Source organism: Dasypus novemcinctus, chromosome 9, assembly GCF_030445035.2.
Source record: "Dasypus novemcinctus isolate mDasNov1 chromosome 9, mDasNov1.1.hap2, whole genome shotgun sequence".
In the NCBI taxonomy this organism is placed as follows: domain Eukaryota; kingdom Metazoa; phylum Chordata; class Mammalia; order Cingulata; family Dasypodidae; genus Dasypus; species Dasypus novemcinctus.
In genome coordinates, this window is record NC_080681.1 from 125874582 (window position 1) to 125892058 (window position 17477).

Genomic DNA, 17477 nt, shown 5'->3' on the forward strand with positions numbered 1-17477 from the left:
AGAAAGAAAGACAGGCTGAGGGTAACTTACAACGGGTCTTGTATTCCATGCCAGGCAGTTAGAGTTTATTCTGACCTTCCCAAGGATCTGATGTGTCCACCTTGTCCCAATAAGTGCCCCCGTGCCCTGTACGTCCCTCCCTTACAGAGCCTATTTTGCAGTGTTAGGATCGCCGGCTGTCTCTCCAGTGGACAGCCCCCTGCACAACCCCAGGTGCCCCGGGGAAGCCCCATCAGTCCTTCCTGAATGCCCCCGTGGCAGTGTGGCTGGGAAGGGGAAGGACGTGGCAGCAGCGAGACCCATTGGGAGGCTCCAGCCCAGCTGTGAGATGCTAAAGGCCTGAACTGGGAAGGAGGCAGAGGCCCCAGAGAGGAGAAAGCCCAGGGAGGGGAGCCCGGGGAAGAGCAGGAGAGGGACAAGGGATGCTTCTAGATCAGCTTGGGAGGCCAGCTCGGGAGAACTGGAGCAGCTGTAATAGGGCGAAGAGGGTCAGAGATAGACCTCATTGCCTGAGGTCAAGGGCAGGAGAATGGAGCCAGACCACCTGTACGTGAGTCTCTCTGTACTGCCTGCTCGTGGCTGTGTCCCTACCCGTGGAACGCAGCTCTCGGTGGTGGCTGTGCAGTTTCAGTGAGCTAATCCATGTAAATGCTTCCTGGCTGGGGCCTGGCAACGGCGACTCAGCCGAAGCTGCTTTCCCCCTGGCAGCTCTGGGCTGAGACATGGGTTTTGCTGAAAGAGACAGTCATGGGTGGCGTCTCAATGAGAGGTGACCCCAGAAGCCACCAGCTCTTCTGAACGTGGGTGTCCCGAATGGGGAGGGGGCATGGGGTGCAGTTCCCTGCTCCTATCCCGGCACATCTCAGGCTCTGGCAGGAGAGCCACTCGCTGAGCTCCACTGGGGCTCTGCATCTGCTGATGTCCCACCTGGTCCCTTGTGCCCAGGCGGGGGAGCCGCATCACTGCTCCCTTCCTCTTGTCACACATCCTGGGAAGAAGCACTCCTCGATACGCCTGGACACCTGCAGCCAACACTGACCTCCGCAAAGAAGCCACAGCTCACCGCATCCCCAGGGGTGCCCGGCAAGGCCGCTTCTCGCCCACCTTCATGTCCTGGCTTGGCGGTGGGCTGGAGAAGGGAAGCAGATGGCAGGAGGTGAGCCGCTGGAGTCAGGGGTGGCTTCTGTCTGGATTCCGTAATGGTGTGGGGCGAGAGGTGGGGGACAAGGCCGCCGGGCTGCTCGGAAGGCATCAGAAATGTATTTTGCGAAGCTTTTAAAGCAGGGGGTCTTGTTCTTGATTGGAGCCGGAGCTTTGCCTTCTGGGTCCTGGGTGGATCTGGACTGGGCGGAAGTGTCTCCTCTGGACGCCAGGAACCTGTTTCCTCCTGAAGCTGCAGCAGCTCCCAGCCCACCCCGCCTCTTCTCTCCCTTGCGGAGGATGCCCTGAGCCTCGCGGTCTCAGGGCCATTTCTCCCGCTGCTGGACAAACAGGTAAGAGGTTCCATTCTTTCCCGGGGAGGTAGATTCTGGGAGCCTGATCTTGGGAAAGACAAACGAAGCCGGCAAAATCCTGGCCTGAATCTGGCCACACGCGCAGGCCTGCCACTCTCAGCCTTCCAAGAGGCCTTTCCTGGAGGGGCTGTGCCTTCTGGAGAGCAGCTGACCCACATCCAAATGACGGGGGAGTCCACAGGGGTCCACTCAGGCCTGCCCGGTCCTCTCCCCCTGCCCCCACCCCAAGCCGCCGCCTTCCTGTACCCCCCAAACATGTGGACAGGGGCCTGGATACGTCTCCGCTGGGTCCTGTACCAAGACAACCGTTTGGGGATGACCCCCAGCTTGCTCTGCTTTGGGGCTCCCCTCACTCCACTGGGGAGCAGCGGGGAGAGGGCCTGCTTCTGGAACCCGGGGCAGGGGTGGATATCCCCAAGCCCAGGGAGGGGGGCTGCCTTCCCAGGGCCACAAACCTACGGCAGTTTGCTTGACCAGCGCCAGGGAGCAAGGTGGGAAAAACGGGGCCCGGTCCTTCCCTCTTGCTGCACAAGGAGAGGGTCAGGGAGGTGGGCGACACAGGATCTCCAGGACCAGGCAAGAGTCTGAGAGGCCCCTGCCCCTTCCCGTTCCGCCCCAGCCAGGGGAAGGCTTGTGTCTGAGCTCAGGGGCTTGGCACTGTTGTGTGTTGATTTTTCAGCCACTGTCCTGGGTTCTTCATACACATGGAACTCCCTTTTGCTTCAAGGTCTATCGCACGCTGGTGCCTCTTCCTGGAAGGTTGTCCCCACCTCTTTGCTGGGATTCGACATGGTGGACCACGTCCTTTTGCTCGAGATGCCTCCCTGGCATCACGTCTTCTGGCGGGGTCTCCTCCTTGGCCTCTTTTGCCAGCTCCCCTTCTGCCTGACACCCAAATATTAGAGCAGCCCTGGCCAAGGCTGCACCTCCTCCTCTCCTTTGCCCTCTTTCACGGGGTGATCTCGTTCAGACCTGCATTCTTAAATACCATCTGTAGTGGGGTGACCAGGGTTCCCCAGAGTTTGACCAGGGTTCCCCAGAGTTCATGTCCACCCAGAACCCTCAGAATATGATGTCATTTGGAAACAGGGTTTTGCAGGTAAAGATGAAGGTGAGATCATAATGGACGAGGGTGAGCCCCAACCCAATGACTGGTGCGCGTTCTTATCAGAAGAGTAGAAGATGCACAGATGCGCGGAGGGAAGATGGCCATGTGGCAACGGGGCAGAGACTGGAGTGGTGCATCTACAAGCCCAGCAATGCCAAGGATGGCCTACACCCACTAGAAGCTTCCAGAAGGGACTGACACCTTGGTTTCAAACTTCTGGCCTCCTGGAACTTCTTTTGTTCCAGGTCACCTGGTTCATGGTACTTGGTTAACAGCAGCTCTAAGAAGTTGATACACCATCTAGAAGCTACATTTTATCTTCATCCTGGACTTCTCCCTCCACTCCAGGTTCTTCACACCCAGCTGTAGACCCAGTGTCTCCAGTGAGGATATCAACCATAGCATGACCAAAACCAAACTCTCAAGTCCCTCTTCCCCTAAACTTGCTTCTTCAGACTCCTCCATCTCAGGAGATGCCACCACTGTCCTCCCAGTTATCCAAGCCCCAAATCTAGGTGACGTGATTGTTTGTCCTCCTCCAAATCAAATCATCAGCAGGGCCCTTGTGTCTATCTCCAAACATTCCCCAAGCCCACCCAAACCCAGCACCTCTCCCAGGACTCATCAACACCAGCCTTGTTGGAGCCACCAGCTCTCTCACCCCCATAGCTGCAAGAGCCCCCTGGGAGTGGAGACACATCTCTTTCTCCAAAGGCCAGGGTGTTCTGGAAAGCCCAGACCTGAGTGTGTCAGGACAACTCTCAGCAAGCCTTCTGGTGCTCTCTTTTAGTGGGTCTTGTCTTTGGGCAGGTCTGAGGGAACAGATTTTCTGGGTTCCCCCAGGGATGAGCCCTTGTAGGTGGTCAAGGAAAAGCTGGTTGATATGGACCATGAGGGGTCTGAGCCTCTGACCTTCAGGACTCGGAATGAGCTCCCTGCAGCTGCCAGAGCAGCCTGCCTGGGGCCTGGGCCTCCCCCAGAGCACTTACTTTGCTCTTTGCCTCCTGCCCTCCCAGCCCAGATGAGCCGGCAGAGGCTGCCTCCTGGGCTCTGCGGGGTTGAGCTCCCTCCCCGGCCACTTCTCTGCAGGACACCATCAGTCAGGCTTCAAGGAGCCTGGGGCCAGCTCAGCCTCAAGGTGACTCACTCCCTGCCCAGATCGATTTGATGCAGCCCCAGCTGCAAACAGTAGAGCATCATTTCCCCCAAGTGGTATCTGAGGCCAGGCCTCCTGGTCCCCAGGGGAGCCAGAGCTGGCTCCTCAGATCCCAGTAGCTAAGGTGCTCCCAGGGGAGAAAGGGCGTGGACTGGCCCTCGCTCCTCAGGCATCTGAGGACAGCATGCCAGTGGAGCACATGGGCCCAGGCAGAGAGACAGCCCACCCAGTGCATGTGGACCCCCACAGAGGACAAGAGAGACTGACGGGAGGGGAGCAAAGTACCAACTGGGTGGGCCACAACGCAGAGAGAAGCCTGCTCCTGCCACTCAGTCTCGCCCCAAGTAGAACCCTAGGCCAAACCAGCTTCTTACGCTGCCACCTGCCTCTCACGTCGCTGCCCTGCCAAGATGCACCCAGAGACCCATGCGCCAATGAGCCTGTGTGTGCCAGACCCACCCAGGTGAGCGGCACAAAGCTCCCAGCAGTGCCCCTTCTTACTTACGGGTAAGGACCTGACCTCCCGCTTTGCAAGTGTCTCCTCCAAAGTGCTCCTGGAGGCACCAGAGGGTGAGCGCGGACCCTCAGGGTTAGACCAGGGCCATCCTCCAGGCAGTTCTCCAAAGTCAAGGTGATTCATTGATGCCTGCATCATCTTAAAAACCTGTGTGTATCTTGTGTGCGGCTCCATAAAACACTGCGTTTGTTTTAGTAAAACAAGACACTTTAAATGATTAAACAAGTAAATAACCTAACCATCTCTCCTTCCTCCCTCCATCAGCTGGTAGAAGCTGGGCTTAGAATTTGTTTCCAGTCTCTCCCGTGGCCCTCTGTGCATTCTTCTACATCAACAGCTTCAGCATCTCTACGTGAGGGTGGTTGAAGGTGGCTGGACGGGTCTGGGGAGGGGCCCAGCCCAGCTGTGTTGGTCAGAAAGCCCTGGGTGGGGGTCACCAAAGGAGGAAGGAAGCCTCCAGAGTCCTCCTTCTGGAACAGTCCCTCTGCACTGCCCACTGGGCTGCCCCCCACGGTCTCCACGCTTGGTGGACACCAGCGCCCAGGACCAGAGCCCACGCCAGGGGCAGCCCCTCTCACTGCCAGGGTGGCAGGTCCGAGGAGGTGGGTAGAGCTGGGGACCACCCCAGCTACACGTCTTCCACCTGTCTGCACAGAGGGCTTGGTCAGACCAGGAGGCTGAAGTGGGAGGCCAGATCGTGCTTTTCCACCTGGCCACCTCCTGAGAGCGGGGCAGGGGCTCCCAGCCTTCCCAGAGCCTGCCCCAGAGCCACAGTGCCCCAGGGGTCCGCGCCCCGGTGGCGTCACCGCCCTGGCGCTGCCCAGCCGGAGAGGGCACCGTTAGGGGTGTCCACCCTGCCTGGGGCAAGACGCACGATGAGCTGGAGGGTCAATGCTGGAGGTGACAAGGTCCCATCCGTATCCCCTCCCCAAGGGACGGGAGGAAAAGGCCTGTCTGGACGGCTGAGCCCAGGAAGGCAGCGTCCAGGCTCTGATTCTCTGATGCAGGCACGAGGCTCAGCAGCCCGAGAAGCAACGGAAAACAGAGTGGACGCAGGAGCGGCTTAGCAGGGCTCCGAGGGGGGGCCCGGGGCTGGGGGCGGGGACAGAGGAACCCGTCTTCTCAGCCCTGGCCTTGGGCAGAGCCAGAGGGCTGTAAGAAGAGAAAGAACGGGCACAGGGGACTTCTACTCTCCTTCCCTTCCTGAGGGGACAGGGGTTGCTTAAGGGTGACCCAGGGTCCCTGGCCAGGCCCTAGGCCCACCACGCCCCCTCAGCTCCCGAGCGGTGTGGTTAAGGGCCTGGGTTTATTCTCTTTGAAAATCAAGACACAGGCAGGCAAGCCCATCTAAGCAGGCACGCCCTCCCCTGGCTCCGCATCCGCATCCGCAGGACCGATCCAGGCCCAAGGGGCATTTCCCAGAGTCCTTCCCAAAAGGGCTCCGGTTAAACCTGCTGCCTGCCTCTAGCCTGGAGGAGGTCGCCGCTGCGTCCCCCAGTCCTGGCTGGACTGCCCCGGATCACCTTGGGGTCCTCCTCCGGCGTGGACCCTCTCTTCACGGTGCAAATGGCTCGAGGTCAGACCCTGGGAAATTTGCTCTGAATCTGGAACTTTGGGTGCAGAAATGGTGAACAAGGCAGTTCCTGGAGAAACCTGGCCAATCCCCTGCACAAAACAGCCACCCTTGGCTCCCTGGGGCTCTGGCTCTGATGCAGTGCCTCCTGGGATACTCTCTCCCATCCCCCTTGCCCAGGCTTCCCCCTGGCAGACACGTCATCTCCTCAGTGAAGCCCTCTGGACCACCAGGCTGGGCTCATTCCACTGGCAGGCACGCATTCCTGCCTACCTACCAATGTGCTCTCTCCAGCCCTGCACTAGGGGGTAGGGCAGACAGGGCCTCTGCCGCCCACTGCTCACAGTCCTCGGGCAGCCCCTCTTAATCTGGGGAAGCTCCAGAGGCCCCCAAACTGGAGCCACCCAGGGCCTGGCCGGACAGCAGCGACAGCGCCGGGTCCTCGCTATTCTTTGCCCCTACCCGGGCCTTAGCGTTGATTTTGGGGACGTGGGGGGTCTGCACCGCAGCTCAAGGCCTTCCCGCCACTACCGGCCCCCTCCCCCCAGGCACGTGACCGTTCCTGCGTAGGGCAGGGCCCCGCAGACAAAGGCTGCGCCACCGAGACGCAGCCTGAGAGCCCGGGGACAAAGGCTGCGCCGCAGCGGCTGCGTGTGCCGGGATCCACGGCGGTGCTGCGGCGCCGGGGCCCCACCCGGCCGAGAATCTGCCAAACCAAGGCACTTTTCCGATCGAGGGGAGGCAGGAATTCTCGTCCCCAGGCGGCCCCCCGCCGTGGGGAAGGGGCAGAGAGCGCCGGGAGCGCGCGGGGCCCGCGCCAGCGCTGCCGCTCGGCCCAGCCCGGCGTTTGCCGCAGTCCGCGCCCGGCGCCCGCAGCCCCGCTCCTCCGGCCTCCCCCGAAGGGCCCCTGCACTGCAGCGGTCCGCGTGCCTGCGTGTGTGCGCGTGTGTGTGCACGCGCGCCGCCGGTCGCCCTGCCCCAGATTGCTCGGTGCTGCAGTCCCCTCGCCCCCACCCCTTTCCACCACCCTCCCCCTCCCACGGCGCACGTCTCCATTTCCCAGGCTTCTCTAATTGAGAATTTGCCAAGGAACCTGGGGGCGGAGGGGCTGAGCCGAGGAGCTGCAGAGCCAGGGAGGAGGGGAGGCAGGGGCGGGGAAGGGCGGAGAAGGCAGCCAACGCTGCCACTGCAGCATCTTCTGGACATAGGTTCCCTTGTGTCCAAGGGCCGGGGAGGCCCTGGGACCCCACCCTATGGGCTGGCTGTCCCCTTTGCACTGGGGCAGATTATGCCGCTGGCGCCAGAGCTGCATCCTCCACCCTGAGTCCTGTTATTATTTATCAGGTCGGTGAAATGCTGGGAAAATGATCTTTGGATGGATAAGTCACTTGTATTCTTTTAGGAAAAAAACAACCACCAGGAAGCTTCACTCCCCACCGCACCCCCCACCAGCAGGGGAAGCAATAGGTCCCCCTCTGGGGTGGGGTGGCACAGTTCCTCCACCTGCTGGTTGCAGGGACACCTGACCAGGGGGCCTGTCTGCTCTCTGCAGGGAGCTGGCCCTGGTGGGTGACAGGCTGGCCACTGTCCTGCCCTGAGCCAGGCTGGGCTGGTCCCATTCGGCGGAGGCCAGGCCACAGGGGAGCTAGTGGCTTTCCAGCTGCATCCAGGCCGGTGGCGACACAGAGCTCACACGGCTCAGGGCCCTGGGCCTTGGTGCCAGATGGAGGGTGGCACCGTCACATCCCCTCCCCGACTCCCGCCTGCTCTCTGCATCCTGCCAAGGGCTGGGAGATGCTCACTTGGAGACCTGTAGAGGTTAGAGTTGAAAGCCTCAGGGGCCCGGCACGGCAGCAGGCCTGTGGCCCTCGGGGCCTGGTAAGGCAGAGGACAAGGGGTGCGTTTCTCATGAAACAGTGCTCCGAGGTCCGGGGCCCCCAGTGCACGCGGCCTCCCCCGTGGTAGCCCCCCGTTCAACTTGTTTCCTGGGCTTCCGGGGACCTGGGTGATGCTTCCTGGGCTCTGCTGCACTGCCTGGCTGAGACTGTGCTCTCGGAAAAGGCTCCGTCTCCCAGGCAGGGTCCCGCACTGGCCCCAGCGTCCTTTAGGGTGCCCCAGTAAGGCCACCCAAGAAGGTGACTCAGGGGGAGCCAGGGCCCTGCAGAGTTCCTGCTCTTGTTCCGCTTGTTCTCCAAAATTGAAACCGGATTTCCTGCACAGGAGCCCCTGGCCACCCTCCCCTTCTCTATTACATCCTGTGGGCCGTGGCACGACCTGCCTGGCTCCGGCCTCGGCCAGGGGTGCTGCCAAGGCCAGGGTGGTGCTCCCAGGCAGCGAATGCCAGGGTGCACATGCCTGCTGACCCAGAGCCGCCTCCGGGAACAGCTCCCGGGGGTCAGCAGCCAGGGTGGCTGCTGGGGCAGGGATGAGGCTGAGGGCTGCCCACGGGTCGCCCAGGAAGGCTACCCGGGGCATATGCCCGGGCCTGGGAATTCTCCCGTGGCCGGCAGCAAGGTGGGGTTCTGAGAGATGAAAAGGCAGAGGGCTGCATGGATGGGGAGGCGATGAAGGAACTGACTCTGCCACGGCCTAGGCTCAACCCAGCAGCGAGGTGTCCAGGAGGTGCCCCCCTGACCAGCACCTCCGCACCCCTTGGGCCACTGGAAGACATCCCTCCAACTCCATCCCCTGGGCAGAAAGCCAGACCGTCGGCTCAGCTCCCCCCACCTCCGCCAGCTCTGGGCATCCCCTGTGGCAGGCCCGGGCCAGGACAAGTGGCCTCCGACCCAGGCAGTACCCAGCCTGTCTTGGGCAGCTTTTCTCAGCAGATCGGCCAGTGCCCTAGGGGAGCAACGGGCCCCATGGACAAGGGCGGCGGCTCTCATGGCCCCTGGCCCTCGGCCCAGGCCTGTCTCCTCTGCCGGAGCCTCTCGGGGCTCTGGCCCTCTACCCTTTCCTCTGGTGAGAGCCTGGTTCTGAGGTGGTCTCAGATGTTCTAGTGGGCAGCCGCTTCAACAACGTGGCCTAGAAGCAGGTGGCGGTGGTGCTGGAGGCTGTGCCGGAAGATTCGGCTCGTTAGCACTGAGAGGCAGCTGCACGCAGTGCCCAGCCCTGCTGCCCCGGCCTGGGAATCGGAGAGCAGCCCAGGCCAGGGCGGCCCCCTCCGGGCTTCACGTAGTGTCTTCTTCACTAGGGGGTTTGGGGCTTGGCGTTGTTCCGAGGAGACCCTGGAAGCTGCCCTGGAGGGCAGCAGAGGGTGCGTGGACCCCTCACTTGGGGTCTGTGGAGGGGGGGCCCTCTCAGTGACCGGGGCATGTGACTAACCTCCCACGCCCCATTCTGTCCTGGGGTGAGGCCGGGATTGAGGATGGGTCCAGCCAATCATCAGATGTGGGTTGTCAGATGGCGGAGGCTCATACAGCCTGATGGCAGAGATGCACAGACCTACTACGGAGCTCCTGCCACCCAACCGCAGAAACAGGCACAGCCTCACCCAGAGACGCACACAGCCCGATGGCAGAGACTCACACAGCCCGATGGTGGAGACCCAGCTGGCCCTCCTTTGGCAGACACTGTCACCCCTCCCCACCTGCTTGGAGCAGGAGCTGGGAAACCTGGACCCTTCCTCCTTGCCCATTGTGTGCCCAGCGCCCACACGTGTCCCTCTCCTGCCATGCCTGGCAGGCACCCAGGCGCTGCTCTTACCGTCCAACGAGAGCCAGTCGTGCTGGGAGGAAGGGAGGGTGGGCAGGGCCCGGGCTTTGTACTCAAACACCACCGAGTTGGAGATGATCTGGTTGTTGAAGGCAACTTGTAGGGTCACAAGACCAGTGTCATGGGCTGAAAGCACAAGAAAGAGAGGTCAGGGCGGGGGCTGGGCAGCGCCCGTCGGCCTGGCGCAGCCCGCGCGGCCTGAAACGCCCCCTCCCCAGCGCCCTTCCTCGGTTTCCTCGGTTGACGTCTAGCTCCTCTTTCTCCCAGCCTCCGCCTGTTGGTTCCTCAAGGCCCAGAAGCAACGCTGCTTCTTCCGGGAGGCCTCCTCTGATGCTCAGGCTCAGCCGGGGGCCTTGTCCCCCTCCCACGGCTCCTGGTAAGCACCCTCGTCCTAGCAGGCGTCCTCCGAACGGGAAGGGCCTTTTGGCTCCCCTGCTCCCTGACTGCTGCTAACTTGGCGAGGGCAGGGACTGGGTGCACAGTACAGATTTGCCAAAGGAAGGAAGGCGGGAGGGAGGGAGAGCGTGGAGGGAGGGAGGAAGGAGGCATCCCGGGCTCAACTCCGTGGCTGGCTGACTTCTCCCCCACGTCCCGCGCCACCTAGACGAGCTTCGGGGGCACAAGCTGCTTCGGGTTCGTTTGCATTTCTTTCTGTTCCACCTTTCTCCTAGCAGGCTTTGCCTGACTCACTTAACGTGGTCCGGGTATTTCCAGACTTTCTTCTGCCTCTCTGGTGAAGGAAGAGCTTCAGCAGCACCTCTGTGACTAGTCCTAGCTGGGGTGGACCCAGCGGGTCGTTTCCAGAAGGCAGGTGGGATTAGCTGCTGTGGCCACCGCAGAGCTCAGCAAATCCTGTGCTGACTGAATGAATTGGAAGGCTCTCGTCGTCTGCAGGAGGAAGGCCAGGCCCTGGTGGAGACCGGCTAGAGGCCTGGGGTGGGGGTGGAGCCGTTGCCGTGTGCCTGGCCGGTGGGCCCGCGGCGGCTGTGCGGGCCGCTCTCCCTCCAGGCTCCTCCTCTATGGACGTCAGGGCGATGTGCTCTCTGCCCTGCTTTTCGGGGACACGAAACACCCAAGGCCTCCCCAGGACAGATGTCCAGGCAGGACAGTCCTGGGGATCGCGTTACTGTTTGGGCTCTTGGTTTCCGGAAGCTTACGGACTCGAGGAAGGTGTCCAAGTCAGCTGCTCCCAGGGGCCAAGTATAGCGCCCGGCTTCCCTCGGTGGCCTGGGCAGGTCCCACTTCCGTGGGAAAACCCACTCCTTGACTTGTGCTCTCTGTCTGTCCCGGTCTTACGTGTTCAAGGCAACCACTGTTTGGCTGTTGTTCCCAGAGCAGGGCTTCAGGGGGTGGTTAGAGGGTTCTTTCCCTGCGCCGCCCACCCCGCCTCGGCCCTGAGCTCCGGGCCACTGCCTGAACCGGCCGGCTCCGTGGCGAGGGCACTAGGGCCTCCGTGGTGCCTCTCTGGGCAGGGATCCCCTTCCAAGTCCAGAAACTCCCGGGGTTCGACAGCTTCCCCAGGCAGTTCTCCAAGCTCGTGGTCACCTGCCTCTGCTGGAGATTTGCCGGGTTTACAGGGGGGATGGATGGGCTGTCGGCACACGCCGCCTCATCCGAGTTCACTCCGCTCTGCTCCCCTGAGCAGCCTCCTGCCCTCGGCCGGCCTCGGCAGAGCTCAAGGCTCCGCTGCCACCGGGGGTCCCGGCCAGGAGGGCCCCCTTGGCTGCTGCTCTTCTCCGGCTCCCTCCTGGCACTTGGACAAGCTGCATGAGGCTGGAATGCTGGCAGATTCAAAGGCGCAGCCCCCGTTCCCCCACATAGAGGGGGCGTAGCCTGCCCGTGCTCCGACCTGGCTCACGCGGGCCCATGACCGGGGGCTTCCTGGACTCTGTCCCCACCCCCCGCATGCCTTGGCAAGCCCTGGTGCTTCTAGCCCCCCATGCCCCAATCTGGGCCTGTCCACTTCTCTCCATCCTCGCTGCTACCACCCTACTCCAAGCCGCTGTCGTTTCTGGACTCTGGCATGAGCCGCTTACGGAGTGTGGCCAAGCCCCCTCTGAGACATGGCCCTGCAGAATGGTGGGGGGTGGTGCATATTCCCACCCCCTTCCAGGAAAGCAGCGGGAGTCGGCGTTGCCCGAGGAAGGCACCGAAGCCCTGCTCCTCAGCGCAGGAAAGACCACCCCACGTCCGCGCCCTGTGACTTCCCAGCTGGTTTCCCGGCTTCTGTTGTTGCCCCTCCCCCACAACCCATTCACCTATGTATCCAGAACCATCTCTTAAAGATATAATTTAGATCGCAGCATTTCTCCAACTAAAACCATCTGATGGCTTCCCATTGCAAGTGACATCAGATCAAACTCTCCCGCATGGCCTAGAAGGAACTGAGAGGATTCGGCCCCTGCCGTCATCTCCAGCCTTAGCATGTTCGACTCCCTCCACCCCACTAACTCCGTTGCAGCCAGCCCGCTCCACGAGCCTCTTGCTGCCCCAGGGCCTTTGCACGGCCTTCGCCCTCTGCCTGGAAGCTTTGCCCCCACTCTTCCCATGATTGGCTCCAGCCTGTGAGTGGCCTTCCCTCGTCTCTCGAGCCGAAGGAGCTACCCTTTTTCCACCTTGCTTTATCACAATAGCATGTTCTGTGTCAGGATATAGTTTTCACCAAATTCTCTGGCTACTTCTTTGGTTCCTTTTTTGTTTTCCGTCTCCCTGCAGGAGGATATAAACTCCAATGAGCGCTGAGGTTGGTGTGTCCTGATCACCTCTTTATCCCCACTGTCAAGTCCGTTGCCTGGCAGGTTAGGCCGTTCAATGGCTATTTGCTTTCCAGGGCAGTGCACCCGTTCACTGCATGTAGAGTTTCATTTCTTGCCTCCTGGTGACCTTCCTGGAACCCGGGGTGGGCTGTCTGGCCAGCAAGTCTTCCTGCTGCTGAGTGGGCTCCTCTTGCCCCCCTGAGTCCTGAGCCCCCCTTCACCGCCCCCTCGCCACCGGCTCTGGACCCTGACTTGCTGGATTTCCCGGAGCCGCTGAGCAGCTCCGGGTCTTAGAGCAGACAGGCTCCGTGCCTGGGCATCTCCTGCCCGCTGCTGAGGGGGCCGCCCAGACCGTGGTTTTGGTCGGGGTCGGTCACCTCAATGCTTTTGCTCGGGCAGGAGGGCCGGGCCGGGGGCAGTGTAGGTGCACTCCTGTGCCCCTTCCCCAAGGTGTGCTTGTGCTCGCAGGCCTCGGCCTTTCTTTCCAGTGTGGCCAATTTGGTTCTGGCCCCAAGTTTCACCCTTTAGGCTCAGCTCCTGGCCCCTGGCAGCCCCAGGACCCGGGCCCCCAAATAGCCAGTCTGAGAGCTCTTTGGGGACAGGGCCTGGGTCAGGGGCTGAGTCATGTTTTTCTCTCCATCCCAGGCACCTACCCGGTGCCCAGTAAGCAGGAGCCACATATGAACTCTTTGGTGAATGAATGAATGAATGCAACCAGAGTTGTCTTACAGAGTGATGTGTTTCAGTTTGGGCCTCAAAACAGAGATGTCCAAAGGGGCCCTGTTTTTGGGGTGAGCTGCCAGACAGAATGGTGTTTGGCGGAGGCCCCCCGCTTTCTGTCTGTCTTGAGGCCTGTGACTCCCCCTTCCTTTGTCCAAGGCGCCCTGCCTTGGAAGAGCCTGAATGACCAGGAGAGGCGGTGGCCTGGGCAGAGCTGGCCCCCTCTCCGCCCTCCCCCTTGGGGAAAGAAGAGCCGCGGCCTTGTTAATGCAGCACCTTTGTTAATGGTACTTCTGCCGGTACTTCTGCAGCCTTCCCTTGTGCACTGCTCATACCCATCCTGGGAGGTGATCTTGAAAGAGGTAGAAATGGTGGCCCAGAGACCTCAACTACTGAGCTGAAGTCACCCACGTGGTGACTGCAGGCTGGTCTGGGATGTACCCAAGGATGACTGGCACCAGCCCTCACGGTCTCCGGGTCCCGGCCGGGAATGTCACCCTGGGGGCAGGCCAAGGCTGGGTGTCAACCAGGTACAGGAAGTGGCACCTATTCATGGGCCAGGCGAGTCTGCTCCCGGGGCTAAGTGCGCAGTGTGCTGGCACGTTGCCCTCCCCACCCCTGCCAGGGTGGGGGTTGCTGCACCAGCTGTGCACGTGCTTGAGCTGTGACAGGGCTGCGGGGAGCAGGGACCCTGAGGGGCGGGGCCGGCAGGGGGAGGCCACCACCGACACCAGCCCTGCCCCCTCAGGTTGGTGGTGAAGCAGGTGCTGGGTTCAAGGGGAGACCACGGGAGAGAAGGAAGAACTGCTCGGTGCGAGCCCAGGGCCCCAGGCAGGGGTGGCAGCAGCGGGGCAGCCTCGGCTCAAGCTGGAGCACCCCAGGTGGAACGTGGGGCTCTACCCCGCTGGCCCGCCCAGCACCGCCAGCTCTGCTCCCGCCCTAGGAGTCCCCCTTCCCCTTCTCTCCCCCGTCTTTCATCCTCAGCACAGAGCTTCTCACTCTCCTTCTCCCCCAGCCTGTACCCCCACTCCGGCTCATTTTCTGGGCCAACTGGACAGGCCCCCCTAGAACTAATGATGTGTGTGTGTGGGGGGGATCCCAACATGGGCCCAGGGAACTGAAAACACCAGCCCTAGAAACACCTACTGGAGATTCATCCCTTCAAAACACAGAGCCCATTCTCGTGCCATGCCAGCACTTTGCTAAGTGCTGGGGACACGGGGACCGAGGAAGACGCAGGGCCTGCCCTCCGGGTCCTGAGACATCGTGACAGCCAGAGGTCAAGGGCCAGCTGGCCAGACAAGGCGGAGGCTGGTGGGGAGGGGAGGGAGCAAGCAGGTCAGGGGCACGAGGGACAGCTTCGAGGGCCTGGGCGGCCTGACAGGGCGAGCACGCTCTGAGCATATGCCTTTTCCTGGGCACAGGGCAGACGGTGTCACCAAATTCTCAGAGGCGCTGGTGGCCCCGGCCAGGCCCCCGCCAGCCTTCCCTGGCCTGCTCTGTGGCCTGCCCCCGGGGCTCCCTGGCTCTCCCGCCTTCTGGTTGGCTGGTGCCGGGGGGAGGCGTTGGGGGGAGGCCAGGGGCAGAGGAGAGGGGCCGGCCGAGCTGTAGAGGCGGCCTCGGCCCCAGCGCCCGTCCAGGCCCTCGGCTGACTGCCCTCGCCAGCTCCAGTCCCCCGGCTCCCACCTCTTGCCCCTCAGGCCGAGGGCGGGCCAGCCCCTGGGTATGTCGAGGCTTATTGGTTCTCTAAATAGCTCCTTCCCCACCTTCTCCTCAATCTCCTTGTCTCCCTGTTTGAAATGAGGTTCATGAGCCAAAAAAGACGGTGTTATAAATAGCCTGTGCGGGACCCGCTCCTTCATAGCCCAGGAAACGGAGGCCCAGAGAGATGGCTCGCCTTGCCCGGGGCCACCTCCAGGCGGACTCCGAGGCCAGTGCTCCTCTGCCCACGGGCTCGGCTTCCTCACCTGGGCAGTAGCAGCGCAGCACCCCGGGCTGAATCAAGGACGCAGGCACTGAAATCTGGTCGAACAGGCAGCTGTAGTTATTGCTGGCTTCCTGCCACGGGCCTGTGATCAGGACCTTCACCCCTCCCTGGAGGGAGAGAGACAGGCGTGAGCCCCCACGGCCAGCGCGGCCTGGCAGGTGTGGAAGGCCCCGCCCCGCTCGAGGTGGTCTGCCCCCCCAGCTTAGCCCACTTTCTGCTGAGCAGGCCCCGGAGGGCCATTCTGCCCTGACTTTGGAGAGCCGCTGCTCCAGGCCCGCGGTGGGGTGGGGGGGTCCGTGGGCTTCCCAGGTGCTCCTTGCCTTCCCACGCTGGCATCCAGCACGGGGCCTGCGGGTCTGACTCAGACCCTCTTTGGTGTCACTTTCAGTTCCCAAAAGAAGGGAACAGAGTTTTTCCACACCTTTCGGCCCCGAATGCAACTGGGAATTGACCAGTGGGACCACTGGAGGGAAGCGGAGGGGAGGGAAGGGATTTTCTGTCACTCGCCCCTGGAGGGTTGGCGAGGGCTGCAGGGGCCGGAAGTTCTGGTGGGGAAATGAGGGGGGCCGAGGACCCCCAGGAGGCGGTGGTGACAGAACAAGGGGAGGGGGTCTGAGAAGGGGGAAGGGGGGGATGACCCAGGCGAGAAAGGCCCTCCAGAATCAGAAAAGTGGGGAACCGGGCTGCGAGTTGGAGGGGCTCCCAGCCAGGGGAGGGGGGTGGAGGCCCTGGCCTGGCCATCTCTGTACTTGCGTCCGCACCGGCACCCACGCAGCTAGATGGGGCGCCTCGCCGCTCCCCTGCACCCACACGCTGACGCGCTGGCAGCCGGGCCAGGGGCTGCAGCTGCGACAGGGCCTGGGGAGGGCCCCCCACCACCTTCCTCAGCTGGGCGGGGAAGGCCCCGCCCACAGGACCCCGGGGCACTTTGGGGGTGGGGGGCACTCCCGGATCCCCTGCCTGGAAGGAGAGGGCCGGGCACAGAGCGAGGGGCAGGCCACGGCTGGGTCCCCACACGCCCCGGTGCTCGGGGCAGTCCTGCTTGGTGGCGGTCCATCCTCCCCTCCACCTCCTCCAACCTGATCAACACCTTACCCAGCAGGGGGTGGGGGGGGCGGTCCAGAGCTGCGCAGGATGGGGTGGAGAGCGCCACCTAGTGTCCAGGCCAAGAGGCACTGGTGCCTGGGACCCCAGAGGTGGTGGCCTGAGACCCCACCCCGCCAGCCCATGCTTGCTCGGTCCCCCTTTGTCTCTGGGTCCTGGGAACCCCCAGGTCAGCCTCTCCCTGCCCTGGAGGGGCCACGTCTCATCGTGGAACTTGCTCCTGAGGCATCCCCCCAATGTTCCTGGCACCCAGAGCTGGCCCAGGCCTGGCCTCTGGCATGGGCAGCAGGAGCGGCTGTTTCTAGGTAACGGGTGCATTCCCTGGAGGTGGCTCCACAGCCCTGTACGGGGAAGGGAATGCCACGGCAGAAGGGGTTCTCTCTCCCCGGCTGGACATCCCGCCTCCCGTGCTCTCGGACGAGCCTCCCTGGGCTGGGACGGCTTGGAGAAGTTAGGCTACTGCTAGGCAGCCTTCCTGGGGGGCACTGGAGAGCTCAGGACCAGAGTGGAAGTGGGAGGCCTGCACCTGCCCCCAAGCTGTGCATCCCCAGGCACGCCTGCCCCCCTCTCTGGGTGGCCCTTGATGTCTAGGGCCCCTGACATTCCTTGTTTCTGATGTACGGCTCCATCAGGAGATCTGGAGCTCCGGTGGGGTGGCAGGGCTGGGGGTCCACGTGCTTGGAGCACCCACCCCCATATAATAAGTGGGTCCCTGGCTAGGAGATGCACAGGGTGGTGCAGGCCTTTGGGGTGCCCGGAAACACCAGAAGGTCAGCTCAAGACACGATTCTCTCTGGATCCTGGGAAGTGGAAGAGCGGTGGCTTTGAAAGGCCACGGACACTCACCGCGTGAGAAAAAAGGGGAAAAAAAACCAAACCCAATCAGCAGCTGCTAGCGTGAAGCTGGGGCTGCTGTGAGGAACAAAGGATGGCAGAAATTACTGGAAAACATCAGGCCCTTCTCCATGGAAACTGCCGCAGGATGGCTCAGCATCCATCAGTTGGGGGGACAGTTCCCATGGCAACGCTCGTGGGCTATGCTGCCTTGGCAGTGACGCTCGTGAGGGCTCTAATTGCAGCCTCTCCCGCCTGCTGCGGCAGGAGTGCAGGTGGTGGGAGATGACGCAGGAGGGTTGAGGGTTTGCGGTGGGGGGGAGGGCGCAAGAAATGTCACCAGAGGTCTCTGTGCCCGGGAGCCCTGAGATGAAGGGTCCAGATTTTCAGGGCACCCAGAGCAGATCCTGGGACACAAGGGCCCTCCAGGGTGTGTGCATGTGTGTGTGTGTGTGTGTGTGTGTGTGTGTGTGTGTGTGTGTTGGCTGCCGGCT

General features: G+C 62.4%; 1 protein-coding gene across 33 annotated transcripts in view; it reads right to left on the minus strand.

The window, feature by feature from the left end:
• Window positions 1-17477, minus strand: part of CAMTA1 (calmodulin binding transcription activator 1) — a 938154-nt gene that overhangs the window by 73591 nt on the left and 847086 nt on the right. For all 33 annotated transcript variants that reach the window (XM_058304523.2, XM_058304506.2, XM_058304505.2 and 30 more), the window contains 2 exons: window positions 15026-15152; window positions 9574-9708 (listed from right to left, as the gene is read on the minus strand). In XM_058304523.2, the coding sequence (XP_058160506.1) occupies window positions 9574-9708; window positions 15026-15152 (262 nt within the window). The remainder of the gene's footprint in view (window positions 1-9573; window positions 9709-15025; window positions 15153-17477) is intronic.